This window comes from Vulpes lagopus, chromosome 22 (genome assembly GCF_018345385.1).
Source record: "Vulpes lagopus strain Blue_001 chromosome 22, ASM1834538v1, whole genome shotgun sequence".
NCBI classification, from domain to species: domain Eukaryota; kingdom Metazoa; phylum Chordata; class Mammalia; order Carnivora; family Canidae; genus Vulpes; species Vulpes lagopus.
This window is the reverse complement of record NC_054845.1, coordinates 24,955,697-24,980,494: the sequence shown is the minus strand read 5'-3', so window position 1 is coordinate 24,980,494 and position 24,798 is coordinate 24,955,697. Positions and strand designations below refer to the sequence as shown.

At 43.7% G+C, this 24,798-nt stretch overlaps 1 protein-coding gene across 1 annotated transcript; it reads left to right on the top strand.

Annotated features, from left to right (window-relative positions):
• Positions 1-4,225: 4,225 nt before the first annotated feature.
• On the top strand, positions 4,226-8,776 carry LOC121480689 (C-X-C chemokine receptor type 2-like). Its single transcript, XM_041737492.1, has 2 exons — positions 4,226-4,276; positions 5,240-8,776. The coding sequence occupies exon 2, from the start codon at positions 5,248-5,250 to the stop codon at positions 6,322-6,324; it is 1,077 nt and encodes a 358-aa protein (XP_041593426.1). The 5' UTR covers positions 4,226-4,276; positions 5,240-5,247; the 3' UTR covers positions 6,325-8,776.
• The last annotated feature ends 16,022 nt before the right edge of the window (positions 8,777-24,798 follow it).

Sequence of the window (24,798 nt, the reverse complement as noted above, 5' to 3'; positions counted from 1 at the left end):
TTGTCGGATATTAGTTGACCATAGAGTTGAGGACCCATTTCTGCGTTCTCTATTCTGTTCCATTGATCTATATGTCAGTTTTTGTGCCAGTACCACAGTGTATTGATGATCACAGCTTTGTAGTACAACTATAAATCCAGCATTGTGATGCCCCCATCTCTGGTTTTCTCTCTCAAAATTCCCCTGGCTATTTGGGGTCTTTTCTGATTCCTCACAAATCTTAAGATTATTTGTTCCAACTCTCTGAGGAAAGTCCATGGTATTTTGATAGGGATTGCATTAAATGTGTAAACTGCCCTGGGTAGTATTGACATTTTCACAATATTAATTCTTCCAATCCATGAGCATGGAATATTTTCCCATCTCTTTGTGTCTTCCTCAATTTCTTTCCGAAGTGTTCTGTAGTTTTTAGAGTATAGATCCTTTACTTTGGTTAGGTTTATTCCTAGGTATCTTATCCTTTTGGGTGCAATTGTAAATGGGATTGACTCCTTAATTTCTCTTTCTTCAGTCTCATTGTTAGTGTATAGAAATGCCACTGATTTCTGGACATATATTTTGTATCCTGCTATACTGCCAAATTGCTGTATGAGTTCTAGCAATCTTGGGGTGGAGTCTTTTGGGTTTTCTATGTACAGTATCATGTCATCTGCGAAGAGGGAGAGTTTGACTTCTTCTTTGCCAATTTGCCTTTTATTTCTTTTTGTTGCCTGATTGCTGAGGCTAGGACTTCTAGTACTATGTTGAATAACAGTGGTGACAGTAGACATCCCTGTCATGTTCCTGATCTTAGGGGAAAGGCCCTCAATGTTTCCCCATTGAGAATGATATTTGATGTGGGCTTTTCGTAGATGGCTTTTAAGATATTGAGTGAGGAATGTTCCCTCTATCCCTACACTCTGAAGAGTTTTGGTCAGGAATAGATGCTGCGTTTTGTCAAATGCTTTCTCTGCATCTATTGAGAGGATCATATGGTTCTCATGTTTTCTCTTGTTGTTATGATCTATCACGTTGATTGTTTTACGAGTGTTGAACCACCCTTGCATCCTAGGGATAAATCCCACTTGGTCATGGTGGATAATCTTCTTAATGTATTGTTGGATCCTATTGGCTTGTATCTTGTTGAGAATTTTTGCATCGTGTTCATCAGGGATATTGGTCTATAATTCTCCTTTTTGGTGGGGTCTTTGCTTTTGGAATTAAGGTGATGCTGGACTCATAAAACGAGTTTGGAAGTATTACGTCCCTTTCTATCTGTCAGAACAGCTTTAGTAGAATAGGTATTGTTTCTTCTTTAAACGTTTGATAGAATTCTCCTGGGAAGCCATCTGGCCCTGGACTTTTGTAATGTTGGGAGGTTTTTGACGACTGCTTCAATTTCCTCCCTGGTTTTGGCCTGTTCAGGTTTTCTATTTCTTCCTGTTCCAGTTTTGGTAGTTTGTGGTTTTCCAGAAATGCTTCCATTTCTTCTAGATTGACTAATTTATTGGCATATAGCTGCTCATAATATGTTTTTAAAATTGTTTGTATTTCCTTGGTATTGGTTGTGAGCTCTCCTTTTTCATTTGTGGGTTTATTGATTTGAGTCTTTTTTCTTTTTAATAAGGCTGGCTAATGGTTTATCTATCTTATTAATTCTTTCAAAGAACCAACTCCTGGTTTTGTTGATCTGTTCTACAGTTCTTCTGGTCTCTATTTCATTGAGTTCTGCTCGAATCTTTATTAACTCTCTTCTGCTTGGTGTAGATTTTATTTGCTGCTCTTTCTCCAGTTCCTTTAGGTGTGAGGTTAGCTTGTATATTTGAATTTTTTCCAATTTTTTGAGGGATAGGAGCAAGCAGTTCTGAGTGGGAAGGTGCATACGAACGATATATTGGGTGGGCAGGCTTGCTGGAACATTTTAAAGTGGGTAACATTTTATTCCAAGCTCACCTATATGTGCCTTTCCCCTCTTTCAGTGCAATGCTCTTCCATTTCTTTCATCCACGAAGGTGAGGAGATTCTTTTTAACTCTGGTTGTCTGGGTCCCTTCCCACTGGAGACCTCAGTGACCACCATTGCCACTGCCACAACCACCCTGAGGGGGTGCTACTCCTTTACTCCTTGGGCTTGATGGTGGACCAGACCCTTCCCTCATACCTCAGTCATTCACTGATTAGACTGGAATGTCGGACTGCCTGAACTCAGGGCTTAAGAAAACCAGAAGGGAATTAGGGACAAAGAGGGACTTAAAAGTATTAGCTAGGGCTGGGTCTTTCTCATTGGGTCCCCGTCCTGCAACTAATGCCCCCTTGTGGCAGACACTCTCTTTTCCCAGGCTTCAGCTTGCACTTGAGTCTGCATAGGTGTTTTGCAGACAGGCCCCAGTCAGTTTCCTCCTGTGTTACCAGTCACTGTTTTCTGCCCCAGAATTACTTTTTCCCAGATGATTAATAAGGGGATGTCCATTCCCTTCAGGGAATACCCTGCTTTCAAGTCCTTTCTGGTCTAGACAATCAGATCACAATAGTCCAACACCAGTAAAAGCAAAGGATGGGTGGCCCCAGGGCAATTGTCTCCTTATACTTCCTGCCACTTTTTATGAATGATAGGAGAAACCCAGGAGGAGAGCATGCCTTAGCTTAGAAAGTACACTTGCCAGTGGCAGACCTTAGGCACCGGGGGCATGATTAATTGGCATTTATGGTAAGGGGCAGACTTTATACTTGAACAGATCGATATTAACTTTAAACTATAGAGGATGGTTGGAAAAGAACAACGCCAGACAGACCAGCCTGGCCGTGTGGAAGTGAAGCTTTCAGGCACGCCTCATACATGACTGTGTGGCTGACAGCAATAGACGCTCTGAATCATGGTGGTGACCTGATCCGTGAATCAGAGCAGATATGTCTAATGTCATTTCTTCTACATTTATTTATTTATTTATTTATTTATTTATTTATTAAATGGTATCTCACTGTGCTTTTGTCATTTGACAGTGTGCATTTTCTTACTTTTCTTTCTTTTTTTTTTAAGATTTTTATTTATTTATTCATTTATTCATGACACACACACACACACACACACACACACAGAGGCAAAGACCGGCAGAGGGAGAATCAGGCTCCATGCAGGGAGCCCGACGTGGGACTCGATCCGGGACTCCAGGATCAGGTCCTGGGCTGCAGGCAGCACTAAACAGCTGAGCCACTCGGGCTGCCCAACAACCATTGATTTAACACCAACTTTGTTCCCTGGCGGAGGATCAGAAGATGGATCAGATCAGAGAGGGTCTCTATTCTCTAGAGGCTCACAGTCTGGGGGGCACTGGGGGAGCCTGACTTGTAAACACATCGTTATAACACATCGTTATAACATGAACGTGGGTTCATGTTGTAACAATGGAGAAGTGGGTACCATACCAGAGGAGTAAAGCCAGGGACAAACATTAGCTACTGGGAACAGCTGAGGCAGGGTCCAAGAAGCCATTCTATATTCTGAGAGCGGAGCAAGATGAGCTTAACCCCAACTCCTCTGTTCATGGATTGCCCCAGCGCCGATGGTCTTCTTGTCTGGCCAGGCTGTAGGAGTGGTCCCTGCCCCCAGCCTCAGGCCATTCTAATCAACCAGTTGTTGATAGTGGTTGTGTGGTGTGTGGGGTGAGGGAGGATAGTTCTCCCTCTCATCTTCTTGACATTCCCCTCCAACCGGGACCACCCCAAAGAAGCCTACAAGAGAAGTAAAAACTGTGTGCTTGTTGTCCAAACGCAGCTTAAGGACAGCCCTCCACCTCCTTCCCACCAGATCACTCCCCCCAATCCCTCCTAAGTGTGTGTGGGGGTGCTCTTACCAGGCCGGCCTACAGTGGACTCCTTCTGAAGTCTCTACTGTAAAAAGAAAAAACCCTCTGCTCTTTATTTATGTCCAAGGAAGTTGGAAGCTTTCAAAGATGATCTACTAGGGAATTTAAGGGATAAACAAGTGGACACACATGCAAGAAAATGAAAAGAACAAAAATAGTCATCCATGTGGAGAGTTCAGAGAGAGAACTCTTAACTCCACCTTCGTGTCTGATACCTCTGCTTGGACATCTGGGTCCTGGGAGGCTCTGATCCCCTGTGGTCCCTTGATATCATCTATTATCCAAATATGGATGTGGGCAGGGCTCAGAGAGGAGGCATGTGGTGACAAGGCTTCCCTATTTCCCTTTATTCATCAAGGTTCTTCGAACTGTTAAGTCATTCTGGTCTCTGAGCTCCAGGCTTTTACAGTTGGACACACCTAGCCAGTGCCTCAGGTAGGAAGCCATTTCTGTTGCCAGGACTATCCTTGGGGAGGGAGACTTGGTTTGACTATATTTTAGAAAATGCATCCATTTCTCTGGGACCTGAAGATTTCTGCTCACTTGGCTTCCTGCCTCCTCCCTTGTGACCACTTATTCAATTCTGATCTCATACATGGCTGTAGTTGGTAACAAGGGGGGACACAGTCTTGTCACCTCCTCCTTTCACACCTCTCCATTTTTGTGGGGAAGAGGCTTACGTTTCCCCAATCTGCTGTTTATTGCTTTGTCCTCAAATGCAGTCTTCTATAAAAATTCAGTATCTGCAGACAGAGAAAACATACTAATGTGTGAATCAGAATGATAGAACCTCAGGCCTGAGAGCAGCTAAGGGGTTATATATGCTGCCTCCCTCCACTTGCAGATGAGAAAACAGAAATCTATAAAGGTAAAACAACCCACTGAAAGTCATGCAGGTTATTATTGATAAATAAGGATAGAGCGAGGACTGATACCAGATATCCTTATTTCCAGTCTTGGTAACTTCCCAAAGATCTTCATATTGTTTTCTGGAGAGCCTGGGAGTTTTGGGGGAGTCACCTTAACAGCTGTTTGGGTAGAAATAGCAGGACCTCCTTCTTCCCAGCAGATGAGTTTTTGTTGGTTTTACGTGTTGGTCTTTTGGTGTGGTTTTGCTCCAGTAAAGTGTTTCACGATTTAGAAAGATATTTGAACACTGCTGATGGCTCTGTGGATGTTTAGGGGGTGATAACAGGGTATAAAAGATTCCCTCAAATGATGATGCTATGAACTCGACCTCTAAAGAAGCTCAAAATAGATAAGAGAAGGAAGGGATCTCCTGTTGCCAAACCAGCAGAAAAGCAGAAGATATCCCAGTAACTGTTCTTACATCCTTGATTGAGTGACTTTAATCTGAGTTACTAAATCACACTTCTTTCCTTTGAATCTTTCAACTAGATTGAACCATGACTGTCTTTATGATAAATATGTGGAACATTACGGATTGGTGGGAGTCGGGTGAGGATGAATTTGGAGACTTCACTGGCACACCACCCACAGAAATATATAGTCCCTGTAAGATAGACACTGAGACACTCAACAAGTATGCCGTGGTCGTCATCTATGCCTTGGTCTTTGTGCTGAGCCTGCTGGGAAACTCCCTAGTCATACTGGTTGTCTTATACAGTCAGATCGGCCACTCTGTCACCGACGTCTACCTGCTGAACCTGGCCATAGCTGACCTGCTCTTCGCCCTGACCTTGCCTATGTGGGCTGTCTCCAAGGTAAAGGGCTGGATCTTTGGCACACCCCTGTGCAAGATCGTCTCGCTCCTGAAGGAAGTCAACTTCTACAGTGGTATTCTCCTACTGGCCTGCATCAGCATGGACCGCTACCTGGCCATTGTCCATGCCACCCGCAGGCTGACCCAGAAGAGGCACTGGGTCAAGTTCATATGCTTAGGCATCTGGGCCCTGTCCCTCCTCCTGTCCCTGCCCATCTTCGTCTTCCGCAGGGCCATCAATCCCCCCTACTCCAGCCCAGTCTGCTACGAGGACATGGGTGCCAATACAACAAAATTGCGGATAGTGATGCGGGTCCTGCCCCAGACCTTTGGCTTCATTGTGCCCCTGATGATCATGCTGTTCTGCTATGGGCTCACCCTGCACACCCTGTTTAAGACCCACATGGGACAGAAGCACCGGGCCATGCGGGTTATCTTTGCTGTCGTGCTCGTCTTCCTGCTCTGCTGGCTGCCCTACAACCTGGTCCTGGTCGCAGACACCCTCATGAGGTTCCATGCCATCGAGGAGACCTGTCAGCGCCGCAGTGACATTGGCCGCGCCCTGGATGCCACCGAGATTCTGGGCTTCTTCCACAGCTGCCTTAATCCCCTCATCTATGCCTTCATTGGCCAGAAGTTTCGCCATGGACTCCTCAAGATCATGGCCTTCCATGGGCTCATCAGCAAGGAGTACCTGCCCAAGGACAGCAGGCCTTCCTTTGTGGGCTCTTCTTCAGCGAACACTTCTACTACTTTCTAAGCACCCCCTGCCCCGGTTGCAGTCCCTCAGGGCTCTCCCTCGCCATCAGCATTCCGTGCCAAACCTCATGTCCACTGGCTGTTCACAGTCTCTGTGTCAAGGCAGCTCCCAGCTGTGGTTCCAGGGAGTTGCTGGGGCCACGTCCTTTTCAGGCCCATTGTATGGTTTAGGGAGCCTGCCCTGGGGCCCCACCCCTTACTATAGCTACAGTGTCAGCTGCTAGAGCTCACTGAGCCCACAGCACTCTGTTCTCTGAGGCAGCTAAAGATGTTTAAAAGACATCCTTTTACGTGACACCAGAAAGTTCCTACTATTGGGAGCCTTTAGTAGCAAGCGGCATTAGTTGCTGACCCAACTCTCCCTTGAGAGAGGCTGAAAAGCTTCTTGCTTGCCAGCAAAGCCCTCCTCCCTTGAGAGAGGCTGAAAAGGACAGGTACTCACTTCTAAAGACTCCCTTAAGCTAGGAGTGGCCTTGTCATTCACTTCTGACTGCTGAACTTTTAGGACAATGGTGTGCTGGGAAACAACTCTCCCGGGGGAAAGAAATCTTGGTTTGTGGCATTTGCCAGGTGGCCTGGTGTACATGCCCCCACCACAGTGATTTCAAGGGTTTTCAAGTGTTTGGCAACCAGCTCACAAAAATCTAGGAAATGTAATGAGCTGCTTTCACAAGCAGGTACAAACTGGCTTCAGCACACCATTGCTTAAGAGGAAGTCTACTGGGGCCAGGGACTCCTGGGAAGTACTCCTGATTGAAAAAAGAAACACATACACACACACACACACACACACACACACACACACACACACACATCCTTGGTTCATTCTTGCCTTTGAATATGGTTGTAGGATACGATGTGACAGAGAAGTAAAAAGTGTGCTCAACACACTGAGGCAGATGGAGCGGGTGAGGACAAAGAGCCCAGAAGGAAACCTAAGCATAAATGGTCAAATGATTTTCAACAAGGGGCACCAAGAGTATTCAATGGGGAGAGGATAGTCGTTCAACAAATGGTGTTGGGCAAAGTAGCTATCCACACACACAGGAACGAACTTGGTCCCTTTCCTTACACTGTCTACAACAGTTAACTCAAAATGGGTCAAAGACCTAATAATAAGCTGAATCTATAAAACTCTTAGAAGAAAATACAAAGGAAATGCTTCATCTGGCTTGAGGTTGGGGATGGAGAGAAGTTCAGAGATGAGGTTTAGATCAAGGTTGAGACTGGAATCAGGGATGAGGTTGGAGTTAGAGGTGATGCGTCAGGGAGCCAGAGATGGGTGGCAGCTTGGAACAAGGTGGAAGGTAAGAAAAGGATGCGTGTCAGGTACAGGAGGAGATGCAGAATAAGGAGAAGCTGGGGCTGGGGTTAATGATATTCAGGGAAGTTCAATGGGGTTGGGACTAGGTATGGAGTGAAGTGTAGGAATGGGATCAGTGTGCAGGTGTGGTGGGGCTCAGGGAGAGATGTCAGAACTGGGGTGAATGTCAGGGGCTACTCCAGTTAGTGGCTGGAGCAAAGAGACATCACTGGCAGAGTCATCATTTTCTGGGGAGCATTGTCTAAGATGTTTTCTGGGGGCCAGGATGGAGGTACCTTGGCTGTTCAACTGAGGCTCTCCAAGTGGGTTGATGAGAAAAGCTGGAAGAATGCAGAAGAAAACCAGGGAGGAAGGCTGGCAACTGGGCCTGGGAACCTCCCCCTTCCTTCCCTCTCTCCCTTCCTCCCTCCCCTAATGCACTTCCACCTCTCCTGTGACGGGCTTAAATGCCCATCTTCCTTCATCCTCTGCTGTCCCAAAGACAACTTGGTCAGGGGCTTCAGTAAGTAAACAGAGATCCTTATTGGGTCTGGGGAAATGCAAATGACTAATACGTATCTGAAAAGGCCAAAACTTGGCCTCGATAGGAACCTGGGAAGTGGGAATCAAACAGCAATAAAATAACTTGAAAGTGTTTCAAAGAGAGAGGGATATACAGTTGACTCTCAAACAACACGAGTTTGCATTGCATGGGTCTACTTACATGTGGATTTTGTTTGTTTGTTTTTTGTTTTTTTTTTACATGTGGATTTTTAAAATAACTACAGTACTGTAAATCTATTTTCATCATGATTTTTTAAAAATTTTAAGTACAGTCTACTCCCTCCACCCAACATGGGGCTTGCACTCACGACCCCAAGACCAAGAGTCACATGCTCCACCAACTGAGCTAGCCAGGTGACCTTCATGATCTTCTCAATAACGTTTTCTCCAGCTTACTCCATTGTAAGGATACAGTATATAGAGCACACCCAATATGTGTTCATCAATGATTTTTGTTATTGGTAAGGCTTCTGGTCAACAGTAAGTTGTTAGCAGTTAAGTTTTAGGGGAGCCAAAAGTTACATACAAATTTTCAACAGCACGGTGGGGTCCGTGTCTCTAACCCCTGTGTAGTTTTAAGGGTCAACTGTAGTCAGAATTTCCTTTGGGGGTGGGGGATGGGGTAACTGGGTGATGGACATGAAGGAGGGTGCGTGATGTAATGAGCACTGGGTGTTATATAAGACTAATGGATCACTGACCTCTACTTATGAAACTAATAATATATGTCAATTGATTGAATTTAAATAAAAATAAACAGCAAAACAAAAGAATTTCATTTAAACAGGGGTGGCATTGTTCCATTAGATTTTCTTTTAAGATTTTATTTATTTATTCATGGCAGACACAGAGAGAGAGAGAGAGAGAGAGAGAGAGAGAGAGGCAGAGGGAGAAGGGGGCTTCATGCAGGGAACCCAACGTGGGACTCGATCCCAGGTCTCCAGGATCACACCCCGGGCTGCAGGCAGGGCTAAACCGCTGAGCCACGGGGGCTGCCCTCCCTTAGATTTTCAATGCAATGTGTAATTCTCTGGGTAGACCTCAAGACACAAATGATTTGGATTCAGATCTGTATCAATGTCAGGAGGTGGGTCCTAAAATAAAATAATGAAATATAAAAAGCAAGTGTTTCAACCACTCGATAGGGTAAGGATTAGATACGTGGTCAAGGTCAGGGAGATGGTTCACCTCAGAGAGGGCGCAGCATCCAGGGTGAGCCTGGGATCAGGGATGGGGTGCATCTTGGGAGGGGACTGGGGTATCAGAGATGGTAGAGAGCGAGGGATGGGACTAGGTTAGAAATGTGGGCAACATCAAGGATAGAGTGGGGGACAGGGATTGGGATATGTTCAGTGCCTGCTGATTTTAAGCCTTGAAAATTTGTTTTAGGGAAAGCTGGCTGGCTTAGTGGAAAGAGCATGGGACTCTTGATCTCAGGCTCATGATTTTGAGCCCCACCTTGGGTGTGGAAATTACTAAAAATGAATGAAAGAATGAATGAGTGAAGGAACTAAAAAAATAATGTTTTTTTAAAAAATGAAAATTTGTATTGTGGGCTAGGTTAAAAATTTTCAGTCTCCATGTAATTAATTATGTTGAAATATACTATTTTCCCCTACTTTAGTTACCCTTCTGACCAACGATGGCTCCCTTGCCTTCCCTCGCCCCCACTCCAGTGGCTCGTTCTTACTAGTTCCAGCAAAAAACATTAACTGAGAGTCTGGGTTTTATTCTGTAGGGGTTTAAGATGGCCCCTTTCCCTGCAACTTGCATTTGAACTCGAGACTTTCAGAGGAAATAAAATAATGTAGATGAAATAAAATGACCACCTCCTCTCTGGTCTAAGGGTCTTTCTCAAGATGTGTCTTCTCTGAGATGACCACTAACTGAGAAATCATGATGGACTACAGCCTTTTGTTGTTTCCATGCAGAGGTTGGAATGGCCAAAGATCTCTGGGTTTGGCCCTTCTAGAAAACCACAAGTAGCTATGTTCTTACCACAGTTGCTTTTATCCATCCTGGTGCTCTGCTTTTAAACTCAAGATCCTTTTTTCAACCTTGAGGGTAAACATGAATTTAAGAACGAAAACTATGTAAAATACACAAAATACGTTTCAGACTTTCAAAAAATTAATGTTTTAAAATAAAAATATTTTATGTACATTGTTAAAAAAAAAAGTGAAATAGCTTTATAAAGCTTATAATAAACGTCATCAGCAGCCCTCCTGCCATACTCCCTGCAGGCAAAGGGGGCAACTTTCAATTCTCATAGCTGTTTCATTTAATAGTAATGCACATACTTCTAAATATCATGCTTATTCAGCTGGCTCTTGATATTTTTCCACCCACTTTTTTTTTCCCACCCACTTTTAAATATCATTTATTTACTTTCTCTTTTGGCTTCTGAAGATTTAACATTCTTTCAAACTCTCTCCAGCATTTGCCCCTGTCCAAGGAAACACAGATATGGCCCCCACCATTCTCCCAGGACAGGATAACCACACTTTTTGGTTAAATCAACGTTCAATGTTTTCCTTATAATAACTATATAAGAAATTATTCACAGTTGGGTACAATGTTTACATTTCCTTTCTTTGTACAAGTTCTGTTTTCTCTAGAATTAACAATAGGATTTTCATCATTACTTTTTATTACATCATTCTCAGATGTCTCCCTCAATACATTCATATTCATCAGGTAACCTTTATATATGTATATATATATATATTTTTTTTTTTTTTTTCTTGGAGACCTTTCTTCTGGAGCCCTTCATAGTCCTGTTTTCAATCTGAACAGATTACTCTCTAAGCCTGTGCTTTTTCTTTTTCTTTTTTTTCTAAATTCCTTTAACTGCTTTACCAGATTAATTTTAGAATCTGATAGCCAATTTTTGCAAAATTATCCTACTGGGATTTTTAATTTGGATTATGTTGAATCTGCAGATCAATTTGGAAGAGTTGACATCTTAACAATACTGAGTTTTCCAATCCATAGCATGGTACTTTTCTCCAATTTTTCACATCTTGTCTAATTTATCTAGGCAATGTTTTGTAGTTCTCAGTATATCGATCTTGTACATGTTTTGTTAAATTTATCCCTAAGTATTTTGTTGTTATTTGGATGCTATTATAAGTGGTATTTAAATTTTTGTCCAGGTTTTTTTCTTACGTATGTAGGAATATAATTGAGTTATATATATTGACCTTATATTGTAGGAGGTCAGGAAATTCTCTTATTAGTTCTAGTGGTTTTATTTTTGAAATGTCCTTTTGGATTTTATAGTACATAATTATGTCATCTGAGACTAAAGACAGTTTTATTTCTTCCTTTTAAAAATGTCTTTTATTTATTTTTCTTGCCTTAATTCATTGGCCAGGACCTCCAGTCCAATGCTGAATAGAGATTGTGAGAGTGGAAATCCTCGCCCTGTTCCCAGTCATTTGGTTTTTCTCTCTTAAATATGATGTTAGCTAAAGATTTTTCATGGAGAACTTTTATCAGATTGAAGAAGTGAATGGGTGTTAAATCTTCCTCTTTATTTAAGTATATGGCGGAGCCAGACTATTGCTGCTTACAGGCTTCATGACCAAGGGCAGATTACTTAGCTTCCCTCTATTACCTTTTAAAATGTAGATAATAACAATGCTCAGTTATTTCCTACGAAGATTAAATTAAATCAGCACACATACACACATGTGACATTTAGAAGACTGCCTAGCATACAATAGGTACTATATAAATGCCATGGATAATCATTATTTTCATTTATCCCTTATTTTCCTGGATTACTGGATTTTGTTAAGGAAGGGTATGTGGGGAATAACTTTTTGAGGCCTTGAATTTCCAAAAAAGATTTTAAAAATATTTTATTTATTTATTTGAGATATAGAGAAAGAGCAGGAGAGAGGGAGTACAAGCTGAGGGGGAGGGCAGAGGGGGAGGGAGAAGCAGAGTCCCTGATGAGCAGGGAGTGATCACAGGACCCTGAGATCATGACCTGAGCTGAAGGGAGATGCCTAACCAACTGAATCACCTAGGCACAGCACCCCTCCCCACCAACAGCTTTAATTTGGTATTTTGGCTGAGTATTGAATTCTAGATTGGAATTCATTTTCCTTCAGAATTTTTCTGTCTCTTAATTTCTTCTAGCTTCCAAGGTTGCTGTTGAGACTGCTGATGCTATTCTAATTCTTGAACTGTTGTATGAGACTGGTGTTTTTCTCTTAGAAACTTTTATAGGGCTCCTGGCTGGGTCGGTTGGTAGAGTATGTGACTCTTGACCTCAGGGTTGCAAGTTTAAATGCCATTTGGGAGTAGAGATTACTTTAAAAAGGAGAACTTTTAGGATATTCTCTTTATCTTCTTAGTTTTAGAAGGGATGAAGATGTGCCTTGGTGGGGCTCTTTTCTCATTCATTTTGAATCCTTTTAATGTGGAAACTCAGGTTCTGTGAAATTTTCTGGTATTATTTATTAGATGGTTTTCTACCCTTCATTTTCTCTATTCTCTTCTTTCTAGAATTCCTTTTACTTGGGTGTTAAACTCCCCAAAGTTGATTCTCTAATACATTTTTTTTGTTAGCACCTTTTTGCCTGTTTTTCAATATCTTCATCTTTCCACTTCTTGTGAAGTGACCCTTAACTTTCTTGTCCGGCCTGTGAATTGGAATTTAACATTTATAATATCATATTTTAAATTTCCAATAGGCCTTTTCCCCCCGGTTCCCCAAGATTCTCTTTTATAATACCTTTTTCTTGCCTCATGGTTGCAATATTTCCTCTTACCTTTCTGAGGATATTATGGTTTTTGTGAAGATTTCTTTAGCTCCCTTCATTGTTTCTATGTCTTTTCTTCTGGTCTAATAACATCTACTTTCTGATTTCTGTTAAAAAAAATCTCTTATATTTTCTCATATATTTTCTTTGTTCTTGTACATTGTAAGGTTATGCCTTAAAAACCCCTTTAGTGTCATTTTCAGTGGATTTTTGAGGGGGAGCAGAGATAAAAAACAGTCCTTCAATCTTCCATTTTTAACATAAAATTCCCCTGGATTTATAAAATATACTTATTTTATTTTTAAAAGGTTATTATTAAAAAATTAAAGGATATTATTTATTAGAGAGAGAGAGCAAGCAAGACGGAGAGGAAGAGAGAGAGCATGAGTGGGGGGAGGAGCAGAGGGAGAGGAAGGAGCAGACTCCCCACTGAGCAAGAAGCCCAATGCGGGGCTCAATCTGGGGACTCTGGGATCATGACATGAGCTGAAGGCAGACCCCTAACCAACTGAGCTACCCAGGTGTCCCAAAATATACTTATTTTAAAGGCACAAGAAGATTGCTCTGCTATATTCCATTCCTCAGGTATAAATTCTCCCATTTAAAAAAATATTTAATTTATTTATTTATGAAAGACACAGAGAGAGAATGAGAGAGAGAGAGGCAGAGACAGAGGGAGAAGCAGGCTCCATGCATGGTGCCCAATGGTGGACTCTATCCTGGGACTCCAGGATCACGCCCCCAGCCCAAGGCAGGTGCGAAACTGCTGAGCCACCCAGGGATCTCAAATTCTCCCATTTGTTATGTTGACTGACTTGATTATAGTGGTATTAGTTCTTTGTAATAGTTGATTATGAGTTCATCTGTTGAAGAGCATTTTTTTTTTCCCATGGGAGTCTTGCATGTGTTTTAGATTATAAAGAAGTCTACATAGGGGTAGTGTCATGGCTGTCCTTGCTGGAGTTCTACTGGGTCAGATGGTTCAGAGCATTGTTACTTTTTGGTCTTGGGTTTTCATACCATTTCAAAGGTCAGATTTGTGTCCTCTCCATTTGCTACTCAGGCTTGGGATTTGGGACTGTCCCCCAGGTGGCTCTCTTTCCCCTATGGCCTAGACCTCCTTCCTGATATATTTCTGTTCCTTTTCCATATAGCCCTTAGATCTCTCTCTCTCTCTCTCTCTCTCTCTCTCTCTCCTTTTGCTTTTGATTTCAGGCATTTATTTAAAATACATGTCATCTAACATATTTCTATGTAGATTGCGGTGTGTTGTTTCCCATGCACCCTCAGTCCACCATTGTGATGACAGGATATCAATAAACATTCAAATAGCACACAAAATGAAAACAAGGTTTCCCTTCCTATTCTTTATTTTCTTTCCATAAAGACAAGTACTGTTGAAACTTTCTCCCAATACATTTTAAATGTCAACTTGGAAAGCACATCGATCAGATTTCTAGTTAACTCACAGCGTGAATGTGTATGTGTATGTTGGAGGTGAATGGCACTGTGTTATCCCAGAATTATTGCCCCTTCTTTTAGCCTGATTCAGATCGGGGGCATGGGGTGGGTGGGTGGGAGAAATAATATAGAGAAGGTAAGTAGGAAGGTGCTTGTGATGAAATCCAGTCACTTCCGACATGGGAAGAAGTATTGCTCAACAGAAATATGAGGCCACATCCGTACATCTCTTCGTTCCCTTGTTGTAAACAAGGCTGTCTTCCTGAAAGAGCTGGCTTTGCTCCAACTTTGAAAGTGTGGAGGGTGGAGAAAAACTAAACATATAGTGTTGGGCTCCCCACTTTGCCAGTGTCCTGTGTACTCCTCTTGGCTGGGGTCTTGATGATACTTAGCATGTACCATCCCCTGTGCCCATTGACCAAGGTCTTTTAGAAAACATACATTAACAAGTAAGAATCAACTAACCAGGTAACTGATTACGTATCAAATGCCTACAATGCCCCCAACTTTGTGTTAGATCTTGAAGATGAGGGCACGTACTATAGAAATGAAACTGAGGGCATAAAGGAAACTTGTGAATGGAGGCTATGCCGATAGTTCATGAAATTTCCTGTAGTGTTATGGTAACCAGAACAAAGAGGTCTATCTGGGGGTCTTAATGTACCACAAGCTCGATCGGAAGTTTTGGGGAAATGCTTCTAATTAAATACAAGAGAAAGAAAAGAAGGACTTAGTAGCTGTGTGACTTTGAATATGCATTAAAACTTTCTGAAACTCAGTTTCCTCTTTATTGAAATGAGGTCTGGTTAGGTAAGCTCCCTTCCAGTTCCAGGAGGTGATCTAAATCTAAGAGTCTACTTGGTACAAAACGTTTATTTTTGCTCAGATAACAATCATCCGTGATTAGGTACATTGTAGAAGGCCGTTTCTTTGTGGTTTCTAGGAAGCTGCTGACCAGGCCTAACATGAGGGGTCCTAGAGAGGCCTCCCTTCTTTCTCCTACTCTTCTCTCATTCCTCTTTTCTTCCTCCTCCCCTTCCAATACCTTCTCCTATCATCTGTCAACAATTCATTATTTGGGGTAGGCAGGCCCTCTGGGAAAAGAACAAATACCCCTGGGAGAGGAAAATACTTCTCTTTCAGTCACTAAGCCTAGAACAAGAATGAACACAGAAGACTCTCTGAGCCATTAGGCTCAGACATGTCATGTCATCTTAGCCTGTCACTAACAGATGTGTTTCCTAATTGGAAACCTAACCAGTGCCAGGCACTGTGAAAGGCACTTCTTGCATTCGATGATTTCATTAATGCTCACTGACACCTTATGGTAGGAATTACTATTATTTCCATCTTACAGATAAGGGAAATAAGAGCCAAAGAGATTGAGTACCTCATTCAAGGTAACACAGCAGCAGATAAGTGGCAAAACTGGAGATTACATCAAGGACTAAGTACTTTTAGAGTCTGAGCTCTCAACTGCTCATGGTAGGTGGAGAAGCACTGTGGTAGAGCAAGAGGCATGGTGGTGGGGATTTGATCCAGGCTGGGTCTTTGTCTACCTTGACTTTTATGAACTTGAGCAAGTAACTTAACTTTTCTGAATCCTTGTGTCCTTGAAAGGATGGTAACATTAGATGCTTGTCAAGGTTCAAGGTAATATATGCCAGGCTCTTGGAATAAATGAGGGCCTTGACAAATGGCAGACATTATTACTATCGCAGAGAGTCTTGGGAGGATGACTCAGCTGAAGAACAGGCAAGTATCCCCAAACCTTCTAACTTTAATGGTGGCGCTTCTTGCATGACATCACGGGGACAAGGGGCTGATGGGAGAGTTGGGATAAACCACTTTCATAGGCATTGGGCTGCTCTGAGATGAAAGGACAGGACTTGGAAAAGGGATCAATGGTCTAGCTTCATGTTCCTACAACAACCATTTTTTCTCTTCTCTCGAACTATTTGCATTAGCATACAGCTCCTTTCTTATAATAACCTACCCTTGATCCCACTATGTCCCTGTCAGGTATAGTCCTGTTTCTCTGCTCTATTTTGCAGCCAAGATCTGAGTCTTGTGGCTCAGATTTATTTTTTTTTAAGTTTTCTTTTTTAAAGATTTATTTATTTACTTGAGAGAGAGAGAGAGTGCATAAGAAGGGGGAGGGGTATAGGGAGAGGGAGAAACAGAATCTTAAGCAGACTTCACCCCTAGTGCCGAACTTGACACAGTGCTCAATCTCATGACCCTGAGATAGTGACCTGAGACAAAATCAAGAGCTGGCCACTCAACCGACTAATCCACCCAGGGCCCCACCATGAGGCTGGTTCTGTATTTAGTCCATTTTATAGGAGGAAACTGAAGCACAAGAGTTTAACTAGAGTTGGAATGTACATGTAGGGATCTGGCCCCAGGCCTTACCACCTAAGCTAAACCTACTTATAGGTAGTAGGCCCTGGGGCCAGATCCCTAAGTTGCTAAACCTACCACCTAAACCAGCTCCGAATATATTTACCTACTTCTCATGACAGATGTGAATAAATGAAGAAGTTTAGGACTGCCCTCTAAGTCTCTAGCTTTGGGTTTTCTTTCCGCTTGAATCTTTATCTATAGGTACTGGAAGAAAGAGGTCATGGGCACATTCCCATGAATCTTGCTGCCAGTCCTATGGGAATTAGGTTCCCTAGCAACCTGACAGGAGGCTTGCTGGTATAGTGAACAGGGCAATGGATGAAGGACTCGGAGACCAGGGTCCTGCTCTGCTTCTGTCACTTGTAGTTTAAAATCTTTGGCAAGTGTCCAGTCCACCTGCTCTGGGTCTCAAGTCACTCACCTGTCAAAAGGGGATTTCAGTGTAGAAGGGGATATTTTAAGTTCCCTTCCACCCAGAAGTATAGGTTTAGGTAGGGCAGTCCAGGGCCACCACTCGCAGATGGGCAGATTTGACACTGCACTGCCGAAGGGGTGCCATTTGCATAGAGTAAGATGTGAATAACATACCTATATGTATATGTCCTAAACTGAATTAGCAGGATCCTTCCATCAACAGTGGGGTTTTGTGCAACCCTGACCTTGGTCTCTGAGAGTTACTATGACATGGAGACTCCTGAGCCTTTCAGGAGCTCCCTGAGAGTCATGCTCCTGCATTTTGGCGACTGAATTAGACTCAAGCATGGACTTACAGGGCAGCAGAGTTGACCAAAGTGCCATAGGCAGCTGTGCCGTCTAGTGTAGTAAATCCCTTAGCATAATGCTGGATATCCAAGAAGGTCATCTAGAAACGCTAGGTGGGATTATTACTGTATGGAATAGAGAAGAACATCAGACAGATCACCTCATGGGACTCAAGAGTTTCTGAGCCGGCTTGGCACTGAGCCAGCTTTGATAGGAAGCTGACCCTACTGTTTTTGGTCAGGGGAACATGTCTGACATCAGACTTTGCAAGGCTTTGTTGAGAAATCAGTTGTGTATCTGTCTTCTCCGGGAAGGTGACTTGTGAATGTGCCTGAAGCTGCTGGGGGAGGGGCCTTGAGCTGGGAATGTGACCTCTGTTCCTCTCTCCATTCCCTCCCCACCCCCACATCTGTTCCACCAGGTGGAATGGTCAGAAGGAAGCTGCAATGCAAGGCCACCTTGCTTTGGGCGAGGGGTCAGCAGGAGTTGGGGGTCTCCCTCGAAGCATACAGCATGGAGAGCGAGAAGAAGGAGAACATATACCTGTGAGAGAAAGACTCACCCTCACAAACAGTTCTAATTCCAACAGGGTGTCTCTCATCTCTAGTTTGGGCAGCTCTGGCACCATTGCTTCTGGGTGAGTGGGTTTTAAACTTGAGTCTTGATCAGTCTCACCTGGGACTCCAGATTCCCAGAACCTGCCCTCAGCTACCCTACTCGGTAGGACTGGGGCTCTCACCTTAGGGTGGTGAGTTGGACACCTTCCATGTGTCTTCTAGGTTCACTCTCTACCTTTCTTACCCTGCTCCATGGCCTGGGATTCCAACTGAGATGCACCATCTCAACCCATTTCCCTGTCCTCTGGATTCCGAGCCCAGCCAATGGGAACCCTTGGAGGAGATGGTGAAGTAGAAGCTTCAAGTCAAGACATTTATTCCTTCAGCTCTGTCTGAAGTCGCTAGGTTTGGTTCCTGCCAAGGAGCCCTCATCATACAGCTTTCTCCCTGGGCTCCCGGAATAGCTCCCTTGCCTCACCCCTCAGGCCCAGGGCAGTAACAGCTCCCAACTGTTACTGGCCTTGGGGTCCTGCACCACTCCTCATTACTTGCCCCACATCCTTTCCACATGTTGTTAAACTCCTACGAGTTTGAGAAAATGCTCTCCCCTGACGCAGCCCCATATGGTCTGCTATCTGGTTCTGTCAGGGTTCCGATCTCTTCAGGGATTGTCCGTAAAGTTGTCTTTTAGGCGAGGAGCCCATTTAAACACGGGGCGCTTTTAGAAATACTGCTTTGTAGCCTTGAACGCTCTCTAGTTCTTTTTTGGACCCTCAGCGCTGAAGTCATTCGAAACTAGGGTGACATTTTGCAAAAGCAACTTTACCAGGAAATGAAGGAAAAAAAGAAAACAAAACAAAGCAAAATAAAAGATGCTCACTGAGAAAATATAAGAATATAGAAACATACCCACAAAGCCTAGCCTCCTTGTCTGTAAGGAGGCCAATATGGGTGTTGCCTGGCATGCCCCCTCCACGGGTGGGCAGGCCTCAGTTCTTGCATTTTTGAGAAAATCCCACCCCAATCAAATACACTGAAACAATACAGAAGTGTACGAATTAATCCTGAATATTACTCCACCCTCCAGCTCTCTTTAACTATAACTCCTTTCAACAACTCTATGTATTTTCTCCCAGATATTTTTCTGAACATTTATAAACCCACATATATTGTTTTTTACACAAGTGGATAGGTCATTTACTATACACTGTCCTACTTGTTCCTTTTTCATTAGATATTATTTCTTAAAGATCTTTCCATGTCCACTCATACAGCTACCTCATTATTTTTTAGAGATTTTTTTAACAGCTTTATTGGCTATAATTTACCTACTATAAAATTGACCCGCTTAAATATACCAGGCAATAACTCAGCGATTTTATAGAGTTGTGAAATTACGACCATAATCCAGATTTAGAATATTTCCATTGTCCCTAAAAGAGGCCTCGTGCCTGTCTGTAATCATTCCTTGCTCTCCTCTCCAACCTACAAGTCACCAGTCCTCTGTATCTACAGGTTTGCCTTTCTTTGAGACATTTTATGTCAGTGGAATCATACAACATGTGGTCTTCTGTTCTGGCGTTAGCACCATGTTTTTGGCTTTGTGTTTAAAACCACTGCATTCAATGTATTCCATGGCATGGATGCTCCTTCATAGTTTATTGGGCCCTTTCCTGCTTGTTGAATATTTAGGTTGCTTCTAAGCTTTGAGTTTTATAAGTAACACTGTGACAAATATCCTGTATACATTTGTCTACCTGTGTGGCTATTTCTATAGGATGAGTTTCTAGAAGTATAATTCCTGGATCAGAAGGTGTGTGTACTTAAATACATATGATCAGATTGCTTTCTCTAAAGGTTGTAACTATTTACCCTACTACAAATCTGGGTGATAATATTGTCTTATAATCTGGCAGATTCGACCCCAAAACCATAGGAGGTAGTAGCCTCCCCTTGACTCCCTGCAATTGCTCCTTCAAATGACCAGAATTGTCTCTTTGTTCTTCCGATAACTTTCTTCATTAGTTTTTCCTTTAATTTAATAATTTAAAAACATTTTTTATGGTGACTAGGATACATGCTACAGGTTGTAGAAAACTAATGTTTATGCTTTAAGAATAATAATACAACAAGTCCTGGGTGCCCATAATACCAGGTAAAGAAAGAGGATATTACCAGTACTCTCAAAAGCCCCAGTGTGTTCCTCCCTGGGAGATTCAAACCCTAAATAAACATTATCCAAACTTTGGCTGTGATCCTTTTTTTAGAGTCTGCACGCACCTGTTTGTGTGAAAGATTTTCAATGAGTCAATTTGATTTAGATGATATAATGTTTCATCAGATTCCCTCCCTTTCTTGCCTAGTTCCACGTTAGCGTCAGCCAGAAGAGACTTGTGTGAGCTTTGGAAAGTGGAACAGAGGCTGCCTTCTTTTTATGCTCTGGAAGGTCAGCGCAAGGCCCCCGATGCTGTTCTATGTTGTCCCTTATTTGCTGGCTCCTCTCGCTAGTGTGGGGCAGCAGCTGAACGGGCCGCACCTCCTCCTCCTGAGCTGGGTGCATTCTGACCTTCACGAGGTTCCAGCTTGTCCCCACTACAGTCTGCTTCATGTGATCTTTCCTTCTTGACTATGTTCTGCCACTTGCAGGTCCCAGCACCAGAAACAAAGACAACAGCCCGACCTAGACTACTTAGCCAGCTCCCACAGTCCCATACAGTCAAATCCCTATAGCAAATCTCTCCTCCAAGTGGTCCTGCTTTTCTTTTCTTTTTTTTTAAATTTTTTTTAAAGATTTATTTATTTATTTATTTATGATAGACATAGAGAGAGAGAGAGAGAGAGAAAGAGGCAGAGACACAGGAGGAGGGAGAAACAGGCTCCATGCAGGGAGCCCGACGTGGGACTCGATCCCAGGACTCCAGGATCGCGCCCTGGGCCAAAGGCAGGCACTAAACCCCTGAGCCACCCAGGGATCCTTTTTTTTTTTTTTTTAAAACATTTTATTTATTTATTTATTCATGAGGGACAGAGAGAGAATGAGAGAAGCAGAGACATACGCAGAAGGAGAAGCAGGCTCCCTGGGAGGAGCACGATTCAGGACTCAATCCTGGGACCCCGGATACCAAATGTAATTTTTTTTTTTTAATGATAGTCACACACACAGAGAAAGAGAGGCAGAGACATAGGCAGAAGGAGAATCAGGCTCCATGCACCGGGAGCCGGACGTGGGACTCGATCCCGGGTCGTCCAGGATCGCACCCTGGGCCAAAGGCAGGCACCAAACCGCAGCGCCGCCCAGGGATCCCCAATCCTGGGACCCCGGGATCATGACCTGAGCTGAAGGCAGATGCTCAACCCCTGAGCCACCCAGGGGCCCCAGTCCTGCTTTCCTAATTGAACCCTGTGTGATATGGCATGTGTCCTCAACAGAGACTTTAGTTTTCCTTGTCTTTGAATTTTGTATTGGGCTCCAATCGTCTCTTGTTTTTAGAGAAAGAGTGTGTACCTGTGCGGGTTTGCAAGCGGGGAAGATGGGCAGAGGGAGAGGAAGAGGGAGAGAGCAGAGCCCGTTGTAAGGCTCAATCCCACGTCTTGAGATCATGACCTGAGCTGAAATCAAGAGTTGGATACCCAGCCCACTGAAGCACCCAGGGGCCCCCTCCAACTGTCCCCTTAACTGTCTTAGCTACCATCTTAGAATAAGGTAGCCCCCTCTGAGGGTTACTCTCAAACCTGGGCCCCAAGCTGTTGGCCCTTAACTCCTTCAGATGAATGTAGGCCCTGAAGAAGTGGACCGGCCCCACCTGTATGAGTAGAATGCTCTGAGGGGTTCATATAGATACCTTCCCATCTATTTGTAAGGTGCCTGAAGTGTTACCACTAGAAGAGCAAAATATCTGGAAAAATGAACCACCCTAGGCATTTTTATTCCAGCTCTGCTACTACCCAGCCATGAGATCTTGATCAAGTTGCTTTCCTTGGGCCTCAGTTTCCTCATTTGTGTATTGCAAGGGTTGGTGGGTGTTGGAGGGATCCCTACGCCTCCTCTGGCTCTGCAATGGCAGGGTGGCGGTTTTCCATGTACGTCAACGTGTGATGAACTTCAATGTGACATGTGCAAACTGGGGGCACGTCCTCGTATCACCCAAGAGACACCGGGGGTTGTCCCTGTTTCGTGAACAAAGGGAGCCCATTCCTGCAGACAACGAGGAGGGATTGTGTCGCAAACTCAGGAGACATAGAGAGACGATGGAGGGTGTTCGTGTAAGGAGGGGAGTGTGTCTCAGAAGCAAGAGGCACCAGCTGAGACTGAGTGGGCAGATCCAGGCAGAAAGGAGCTGGGCCCTGACAATGGGACTCAGGCCTGGAAACATCGGAGGGAAGGAAGAAATCAACAACTCAAAGACAGGCCCTGGATGTGCCTCCTCCTAGTGATGGCTGGGTTGGTAGGTTAGTTGTGCCAAGATTGTCTTTATGTGAGAGAAGGAGGGAGGAAGGAAGGGAGAGAGAGAATGAGAGAGAGAGAGAGAGAGAGAGAGAGAGAATGAGAGAGAGAGAAATATTAACAGAGTTCATGTAAGTGCAACTCAATCTCTGCCTCATTGCTCCTGGGCTTATTTTATTCTCTTATTTTCCTTGGAGAAACGTGCTTCTTCTAGCCCTTGTTATAGGAGCAAAGAGCAGAACCAGAACCAGAGTGAAATTTGGTCTGGCCTCCTCCCACTGACAATAATCTCAGGGAGCCATCTGGCCCATCCGCCCTGCCAGGTCAGAACACCACTGGTCCCTCTGGCAACACTGGGTGTTCCCTCTAGTAAATACACATTCGCCTGCCTTTCCCACCTGCTGAATCAGAAGCTGTTCTGAAGGCTTGGCCAGAGCAGCTCAGTCAAGCTTGAACCTGAGCTCAGCACAGTGCCTGGCACAGAATGAACTTGGAACAAGTGATTATTGTGGCCGGATTAATCCTGTTTACATTTTCATGAGCTAGGAGTGGTAGTTACCTACCCCTTGAGCCCTCCAGCTCCGAGGTTTGCTCCTGCCTCCCTGGACAGGCCTCCTGTCAGAGCCACAGCAGCTGTCTCTGTGTGGTTGGAGCTGCTCTCCAGCTGTCTCTGCTTTAGTGGTTGGAGAGTTGTTAACAAGAAGGGGACCAGAACCCAGTAAAGTTTGGGGGCTTTGCAGCTGAATCCCCTCTGCCACTGTACTTCCTCAATAGGCTGCTCAGAGCCCAACCCCCTCCTGTCAAAGCCCCTGCAGGGAAGAGGCCTGTGAACAGGAGCCCTGGGATGGCAGGCCCTTAGTAACTACTGCCCAAGCAATGAGTCAAATCGTTTGTTTTGTGTGGAAATCATTTCCCTATTCTGCAAGGTGTGCTTCTGTCAATCCTGAATGATGGGCTGTGTGTGTGTGTGTGTGTGTGTGTGTGAGAGAGAGAGAGAGAGAGAGAGAGAGAGAGAGGGAGGGAGAGAATTTTGCATGGGAGAGAGGAGAGAGTGAAGACTCAAAGTAGGGGTTGAGCTCAGCAGAGCTCTCTGATGTCCTGCTCCCCAATCCTGCTGATTTGGTAAACACGTTGACCCTTCTAATCTCACCCTTGACACTGTTGACTATGGTTTCACCCAAAGACACAGGAAGCACTAGATGATCCTGGGACCCAGCGGTCCATAATACATGGCCAGCGGTAACAGGCTTGGGCTGGGGATGAAGGAGGTAGAAAGGCTGGGCTCTCTCTCGACTTCAGTCCTTCTCTCTGTGTACTCAATAAACAGCAAAGAGATTTATTAATTGTAAATAAATGTACATTCGGGACCTCTGTTCACCCTTGCCTGACTTCTCTGCAGCAGTTTGGGTGCTTTTTGTGGTAAGTAATGAAATACGCAACTCAAAGTGGCTTACACAAAAAAAAGAAAAAAACAAAAGACATTTAATTATCCCTCCTGAACAAGAAGTTACAGGTAGATGGTTCCACAGTTACTTCAGTTGCTAAAAATTGTCTTTTTTTTTCATTGTACTAGGATATGTGCAACATAAAATTTACCATTTTTACCATCTTTAACTGTACAGTTTAGTGGCATTAAACACATTCACAGTGTTGTACAGTGATCACCCCTACCCATCTCCAGAAACTTTTCATCGCCCCCAGCTGAATTGTGCACCCATTAAACAATTACTTCCCATTTCCCCCTCTGTCCAGTCCCTGGGAGCCACTGTTTTACTTCTTGTCTCTATGAACTTGACTATTGGAGGTACTTCAAGTAAGTGTAATCATACACTATTTTTTTTCTGGTTTCTTTCACTTGATATACTGTTTTCAGGGTTTATTCATCCATCCATCCATCCAGAATTTCATTCATTTTTAAGACTGAACAATATTCCATTTGTATGTATATCCCACATTTTGTTTGTCCATCATCCTTTGATGGACATTGGGTTGTTTTCACCTGTTGGCAATTGTGAATAATGCTGCTATAAACATTAGTGTACCAACATCCCTTTGAGTCTCTGCTTTCAGTTTTTTTTGGGATATACTTAGACATGGAATTTCTGGAATCATATAGTAATTCTATGTTTAATCTTTTGAGACACTGTTTTCCATGGTGGCTGCACCATTTTACATTTCCACCAAGAGTCCACAAGGGTCCCAT

What these genes read in the sequence shown, in the direction of transcription:
- LOC121480689 (XM_041737492.1), top strand. Translation starts at nt 5,248, where the DNA reads ATGACTGTCTTTATGATAAATATGTGGAACATTACGGATTGGTGGGAG.